Genomic DNA, 8,045 nt, shown 5'->3' on the forward strand with positions numbered 1-8,045 from the left:
ATGTACATATCATCTATGCAAAATTTCAGCCAATTTGGTTATCATTAAGGCACTCAAACTCGATTAAAGTAATGGATGAACATAATTCTGTCAAACTTGAATTGCTCATGTTTATAACAGAAAAACGCAGTTTTCAGTGCCTTAATGATAACCAAATTGGCTGAAATTTTACAGAGATAATCTATACATTAGTATCTAAATACTAAACGGTGGAGATATGAAAATTCGATTGAAAAGTGAGTGTAAAGTGGAAATCCGCACCGTAAGAATAAATGCGGACATCCGCACCTGAGTAGCTTTGTGTGTGTGTGTGTGTATATCTATATTGTAATACCCTAGATTTTCATATCATTTTTCCTTGTATTATTCCCATAATTAATGAAGGATTATTTATGAAAATTCTTTGGTTTATGCGAAGTTGAAGTTTCGGGAGTTTAATTTAAGATGTTTTGACTTTTAAGAGGCCAAAAGTTGACTTTATTTTCCATGAGTTATCTTCGAAAACTTCCTTCATGAAAGTTGTATAGCTTGTCGATACTAGTTCGTAAACACGTGGCACGCGTAAATCGGAAGTTGTGAGAGAAAGTTATGGTCAGAGGAAGTTAGGTTTCGGGTGTGGAAAGTGTTTAAGTAGGAAAATGTGTGTGGGTTATTTTTGGAAACCCTAACACTAAACAGCTCTCTCTCTTCTCACTCTCCTCACTCACTTCACTCTCTTTTCTCTCTTCTCTTCCTTCCCTCTCTTCCTCTCCCGAGCTCTCCCGAGGACCAAACTTCCGCCGTCCGGCCACCGTTTGGACCGCCACCGGTCCCGTTCGGCTCCCACAAGCGTCCCCTCCAAGGCTGGGCAGCTGCTGCTCGGTGTAGCACGTCGGAATCGGAGCTTAGTTGCCGGAAAGAGGGCTGCTGTGCCATGGTCGGAGCTACCGTATACGGCGGCGACGAGGGGCAACCATAGGTGAGTTTTGATCCTCTCCTCCTCCTGGTAATGTCTAGGCATAGATTGAAGCAAGTATTTGAGGTTTTGAGGCCGGATTTGCAGGTGTTGCGGTTTGATTGGGGTTACTATTTTCGGGGCAGTTTCCGGCCGGTTCTGGCCAAAATTGGTTGAAGCCTCAGGTATGAAAGTTGTTCCCCTTGCTTCAAGCTTCAACTTTTCTGTAGTGAGTTTCTCCTAAATCGGAAGTCTGGGGTGGCGCGTGGTGCCTACTCGCCGCCGCCTGTGGTGGCGCGTGGCGGCGCGTCCGGCTGAGTGGCGGTCTTAGTTTCGTGTGGTTAGCTAGTCCTTGCTGCTGTGAGCTTGTTGAGCGGTAGTATGGCTAGATTTTAAGCAAGGTTGGCATGCTAGGACTTAAGTTTATTGGTGTTGGCTTGGTTGGGTTAGAGTTTAGGTTTTGAAGAGTTGAGGCAGCTTTATTGTGTCGTTGAGTTCAACGATTTTGGGAAGTTGTCCTCCCTTGAGCTAACAGTTAGTTTAAGGGTATTGTGTTATCCTTTACTACTTTGGTTTCTAAGGTTTTTAATTGTGTGACTTTAGGTGATTTGTGATTTTGTGATTTTGTGATTGGCTTGCCTTCGTTAGGTTGGGGGTTTCGCAACAGGATATCTAGGTGAGTAAATCTCACCAAGGTTCACTTTCGAACCTAATATTATTATGGTCATATGATGATAATGATGATGATGTTAGATTTAATAATATGCTTTTAATTGTTTTTAAAAATATATGAGCTTGATCGCCAACGGCTCATAGGTAAGATAAAACAAGTTTTCTTTAAATGTTATTTTGAGATTCATGTGATCATAATTTTATTGATTATTGATAGATTATTCTTGTGGAATATCTATAAATTGTTCATGTAAATGTATCCATGTGGAAGGATATAATTTATGATATGATATTGTGTTATTGAGAATAATGATGTGATATTGTGTTGTTGAGGATAATGTCGTGATATTATGATTGTTGGATAAATAGCCAAACCGGGTTCCAAGCCTTTAATTGGGTGATTGGTTGCGGTTAAGATGCTATTTATCATTTTTGTGTTTGATATTAGACAGTCAAACCAGGTTCCAAGCCTTTGGCCGGGTGATTGGTTGCGGTTAGGAATAGAGCTCTAGTCCGTCTATCAATGTAGGTCATGGGAGATACTGTATGGTATCTGGGACCCATGGGTACACATAGTGTTGTTGTAGGTCATGAGAGGTATTTTATTAAATACCTGGGACTCATGGGTATATTTCTTGGGTAATGTGTTGGATGTGTGGTTTTTAATTATTGATCCAATCTCTCTTGTGGAATATTGGATGTGATAAATGTTGTGTTATTTTTTAGTTTTCTCATACGAGCTTTTTAGCTTACCGGGTTTGTTGTTTACAACCCGGTGCACCAATTCTTGGTGTAGGGTTAGACCTGCAGGTGAGGATCAGCAGAGTTGAGGTGGAGGCATAGCGGCAGGGTTTTTTATTGGGTTTTGGTTGTTCATTGTATATTTTTTTATATACATTGGGATAAACAATATTTAACTCATGCGAGCGTTTCATTTTCTTGACTCTCAAGTTTATGTAAACAAAGAAATGTAATATTTAACTCAATTTGGAGTTATGTGTAAATTTAGTTTCCGCAATGAGTTTATTTTCCTTGAATTTTGTTGAAACAGGTTTTGGGATTATAGTATTTTAAGTTATATCATGCCAAAATTTTTGAAAATTTCCTTTCGAAAATTGAGGCTATTTTCAAAAATTGAGGCGTGACATATATGCATAAGCTTTAGGTGGTGTTTCGACATCTGATTTTCGTGCATTAAGAGGCTCTTGTTGCCTAGGCATTATTTCACTATGCAGCCATCATCAGATGATATATATGAGGTGCCCACCCGGAGAGCAAATACACCAATTTTGGATGGGTTAGACCAATTTTCAACTCGGGTTAATACATTATTTATCTAAATCAGTTTTTGGTTCGACAATACAACAATGAGATCAATTCAAGGATCAATTGATAAACAATTATTTTTGTTCTTACATCTAACAACTTTTGCACATGAGGTAGTGGCGGTCTCTTTTTGATAAATAAAAAAAATAGGACCCGTGTCACAATTACCCCAGACTAATGCATGGATTGAGGATCAACCTAGCCGCTAACCCGACTAGATAGGTCTTACATGGGACCCATCTCTAGCCCAGACCAATTCTTGGCCCGTGGATGTTGTTTTCGATCCAATATTTCATCCAACCCAGCTTCCTAGTCCATTGGTGCACATGCTCTGAGAGTTCAAGGTCCAAATCTCAAAGATATGATACATGTTAGGAAATTAGACCGACATGAACTGACTAAAAGATCGACAAGGAAACCTTCTTCCTTGTTTGGATAAGGAAAGGACTGCAAGTAGCAAATTGATGCTATGACAATTCCTGCACCTACACAAATTGAAATGTTACCATCTGTTTGCTAAGTTTAGTTTATTTACTCTTTATGATTCGTTTAGTAGACGAACCTATAAGACTACCAATCAGGACGTCTTGCCAATGATGCCAGTAGCAGCCACCTGTGAGGTTGCAACCAAAGCAGCACAAAGTAGTGGAAACAGCGCAATGCACAGCTTTGCACTATGGCCGCGACGATCAAACGCTTTGATCTTATCAGCCAAGTACCACGAAAGAAAACCGATGCCTGTGAATGAAACTGCACATTGACAATAGCAACCACATTACGCACAGCCTTCTTTACCACAAGATCATATAAGTTCCCAATATTGCTAGGACAGCTTACCTGAAGAATAAAGTTTTTATATCCTTCCTTCATAATCAACTTATCTCCAGTGCACATAACATTGCCAACCTCTGGTCATTTACCTAGCCTGCAGAAGCCATTGGCAAAAATTTTGAAGAGATTAATCGACCTAATCCAAGGACAACAAATCTTCAGAAAAAATAATGTAATTGTCACCACAAATCCCCTTTCACCAAAGACCAAAGCGCAAGCTCACAGTGTCAATAAATCTCATCCGCCATCAGACGAAGAGGAAGGAAATTTTCAAAATACCCAGAAGGCACACACCAAAGAAAATGACGTGATTCGATTTAAATGTAGATCACTAATTCATCCTTTTCGCAAAGAAATCTATAAATAATATTTGACGACATGAAGTATTGAGAGAAAAATAAAACATTCCCCAAAGACTTGGTTTACTCTTACACACTCATTGAACTGATGATTCTCAAAGCACATAAAAAGCGTTTGGTCTTCCTCGCAACATGGTAACAAGTTAACAACAATGCCAAATTGCTCTTGTAACTCCCTTCAACTCTGCTGTTGTTTTCCCACCATCAGTCAATACCAACAGACTACCGTCTGTTTCCACCTTGGGCCAACTTCTTTCTTCTTTTCTTTACAGCCTTTGGCAATTTGTGTTTCCTAGCTTCCTTCTTCTCTTCTTTAACTTTCTTCTTGTTTTCTTTTCTGGCAACTTTTTTATCAAGAGGTTCCTTTGCCTCGATTCCCGATGAGGATTGTGAATCTATTGAGACGTCTTCATCATCACCATAGTCTGATTCACTCTCAGGTTGAGATGGTGGGACACAAGAAAGAGCCTGCCTTAGTCCTGTAATAGTTTTATAGTACATGTCTTCAGTATCCTCACCACTAGTTAACCGCAGTACATCTGCTTCAACTTCCATTACCTGGTTTAGTGTACTTGGAATGTATGCCTGGAAAAAAAAGGAGGGAGAGACAAATGAATATGCCAAATATTTGCATTCAAGCAATCACTCTCACAACCATATCTGTTTATAATTGAGGATTTATGGAAACAATTACGGTCTTATCACCTGCAAAAATACAGATTCAGCAATTTCATCCACAACAGATATATCTCCTCTGTTCACAATTTTTTGTTGTACCTGAAATCAAAACAACTTAATCATCAGCCATGCTTATGTTTCCTTTAATTTGGCAGGAAAAAAACCGGAATAAACCTCATCCAAATAACTGTCCACTGCTTCCTCAGCAATACTTGGATCAACTATAAAATCAAAGAGCTCCCTAACTGTCATAACTGCTACACCACGTTTTTTGAAGAAACCCTGTGTGGCAGCAAATGGTTGATAAGCTCATAGTCACTGAATGCATTACTTATTCATTTTGAAAACAATGGAAAAATATAGCTGATGACTTTGGTAAAAAAACTTACCGAGACATGGAGACAATCCTGACGTAGGAAATCATTGGCATTATCGTCAAAAAGCTCAACTGCTTGAGAAACATCAATAATGTATAGGTGCCCCTGCCATAAAGATATGAGGAATTAATAAATTGCATGATATCATCCACAGTGCTTTAAGAGTTCATTGCAATACTAACCTCAAAATAAAGTATGTTGAATTCACTGAGGTCGGTATGCACCAGCTTGGCCTTCTGATATAACATTCGCATGGCAATTATTATCTGTAACCAAACAGAAATAGAACAATCAAAAACCAAAACCCTTGTTTTACAAAGCACACAATAACTTGATGTTAAAGCGCTTCTCTATGTTGCTATTGCAAAACACTAAGACAAGTATGGTTCCTCAAACAGCCATCAAAGGTATACAAAACAACCATTAGCATACAATCTTGTAATCAAGGATGGGAACACACCTCCCTATAACCTTCTCGCAGCTTGTCTAATGATAATGCAGCATCATTCAGAAGAGGTGCTGCCCACCCTCCCTTACCTGAAAAGGAATATAAGAGCACATGTTACTCCAACTAGCATTTGTTGAAGTATCTTATGAAGACTAGAGTCGATCCTTGTCGGGAAAAAAAGGCTGACAGAAAAATGCTAGGTATGCATGGTCACAGGAAATGGTTTGAAAACCAAATCAAGATGCAGTCACTACATATATCCATCTAAGAGAAAAGACGTTGTACATACCTATGAAATCCATGACCAGTACATGATGTTTTATATCACGTACAGTAGGGCATCTAATTCCTGCGTCCTTTATCCTGCAGTTTACAGACCATCTCTAATGTAATCATTTATCATGATCAAAACCAGTTCCGTAACAAAATCACATGGTCAGGTCTCGCTGCAACCAGTATCATTAACATTCCTATAGATGTCTTACCTCATCAGATTCCTCATTTCTTTCTCAGCCAATGTCTTCATCATTTTCCTGGGATTTTTCGTTCTAAATACGCGTCTGAATCGAAAGTCTCCTTGTACGTATTTTGCCCTGTCCCTAAAGTTTATCGGACAAAAGAACAAGAGTCATATCTAAACTTTAAAGCCATCCTATGTAAACATATGTAAGAAATAAGCCCACCAGGAAAACATTAGGACCCTAGAAACTGTAGACCTATGTTTATATACTTTTTTTATATGGTGGTGCTCTTAGATTGCATGGTCCATATCCCATCAGAATCGATTATCATAAAGAACAATAGAAAAATTTAAGAGAATTTCGACAACATACATGAGCGCAAGAGAAATAATTCAAGGAAAAGAAAGTCTGTATTTGAGAAGATGCCATTATAGATTGTTATGCTCTTAGACATAGAACACATATATGTCTCAAAAGTCATGCTGATGCATCATATGCACGTTTTTGGCACCAGCACTAGCACAGTTGAAAGTTGCTGAAATACATATAATTAGTCCAAAATAGCCACAGAACTTACTTGAAATCCAGAACGGACGTTTTGAACACTTTGATTGCCAGTTCTTTGCCATCAGAATCGATTGCATGATAAACATGTGCCTGCTCAAGTCCAATAGAATAGTGCAAGAGACAGACATTATAAATCAGATGGAAACCAAAATATTAAATTCCAGGAATTCAAAGAAAGATAGTGCGCCCAACATACTTCTTTCCCAGTGGAAATGCAGCCGTGAATAACTTCGTATACATGACGGTGCATCATTTTGCGTACAATGAAAATGGTTTTGAAATCCAATACCTGGGGAAAACAATCATTAAAACAAAATGAACTAACGAGAAACCGAAAGCTAGAGGGTAAAGAATATTGTGTGGCACCTTCTCAACAGTAGCACGATCAGCTCTATCGGTAGTTTTGGTTCTACCGATGGCTGTCTCCCGAATAAACCCTCGAATGGAAGTTGTCACATTGTTGCACATGCCAATATCCAACTTACCTTCCCACTCCTAACAATCAAATAGCAAAAAGTAACAATCATACAACGCTAACCAAACAACTAGCTCAGCTAAGAGTTTGAAAAACCAAACATACATTGAGGTTCTATGATTAATTCTGAAAAACAATAAATACCTCTAAAGGTGAAACTCGGATTCGAGCGGAATATTTCTGGTATCTATTAGAGAGAGGTTGAAGGGTTGAGTTATTAGGACGATGAAGGCCTCCGTGAGCATTGGGACGTCTACAATTGATTGGGAAAGAACCTTGTGGTTCATCATCGTAATCCAAATACTCCTCGTACTTGGACATGGCTGCCGCCTTCACACGAATTTTTGAAGAGATGGGGGAGTGGAACTCAGGGACCGGCAGCATACGATGGACTCCAATTGAGTTCGAGTGAGTCGCACGAGTCGTGTGTGAGTTCAGTTGAGAGAGGAGACGAGTTAGGAGAGTCGAATCGGAGCTAGGTTGTGGGTGTGGAGAGCAATATTGATGGTGGGGGTGGGCAGACAGGCAACACGAAAAGTAATTGAGAACGAGAGAATGAACAAAAAACTGAAAAAGGTAGGCTATAATTAACTATTCAACCCTAGCAATCAAACCTTTCGGGCTTTTTTCTTTTTTCAATTAGAGGATGTTGGGCTCACCCTACTTTTTATTGTACAAGGAGCTTAGTTGGGCTCACCTACTAGTTAGGCCTAACTTGCATAGCTCCTGCTCCACAAGGATATGCATTCGAGGATTCTCTCGAGTTATTACTTCCTTGCTTTGGTATTTTTCTTTTGAGGTTTCTTCACCAATAGTCCCTTAATTATAGTGAACCCACCAATGTGATACCCCAACTCTCGTACTAATGTAGTACCTAAACTTAAATTTTGCTATATACTTCCGTTAAATTTCTTAAA

The 8,045-nt window shown here is 39.1% G+C and overlaps 1 protein-coding gene and 1 pseudogene across 1 annotated transcript; both read right to left on the reverse strand.

Annotated features, from left to right (window-relative positions):
* Positions 1-4,004, reverse strand: part of LOC101300828 — a 6,608-nt pseudogene extending 2,604 nt beyond the window's left edge.
* On the reverse strand, positions 3,906-7,680 carry LOC101293786 (serine/threonine-protein kinase RIO1-like). The gene is made up of 12 exons (XM_004299519.1): positions 7,273-7,680; positions 7,020-7,148; positions 6,850-6,942; positions 6,664-6,743; positions 6,111-6,224; positions 5,915-5,988; positions 5,638-5,714; positions 5,360-5,443; positions 5,190-5,282; positions 4,975-5,082; positions 4,828-4,899; positions 3,906-4,707 (listed from the first exon to the last, which is right to left on the reverse strand). Exons 1-12 carry the CDS (start codon positions 7,510-7,512, stop codon positions 4,345-4,347), a joined length of 1,527 nt encoding a protein of 508 aa, XP_004299567.1. The 5' UTR covers positions 7,513-7,680; the 3' UTR covers positions 3,906-4,344.
* Between the last annotated feature and the right edge of the window lie 365 nt (positions 7,681-8,045).

This window comes from Fragaria vesca, linkage group LG5, assembly GCF_000184155.1.
Source record: "Fragaria vesca subsp. vesca linkage group LG5, FraVesHawaii_1.0, whole genome shotgun sequence".
In the NCBI taxonomy this organism is placed as follows: domain Eukaryota; kingdom Viridiplantae; phylum Streptophyta; class Magnoliopsida; order Rosales; family Rosaceae; genus Fragaria; species Fragaria vesca.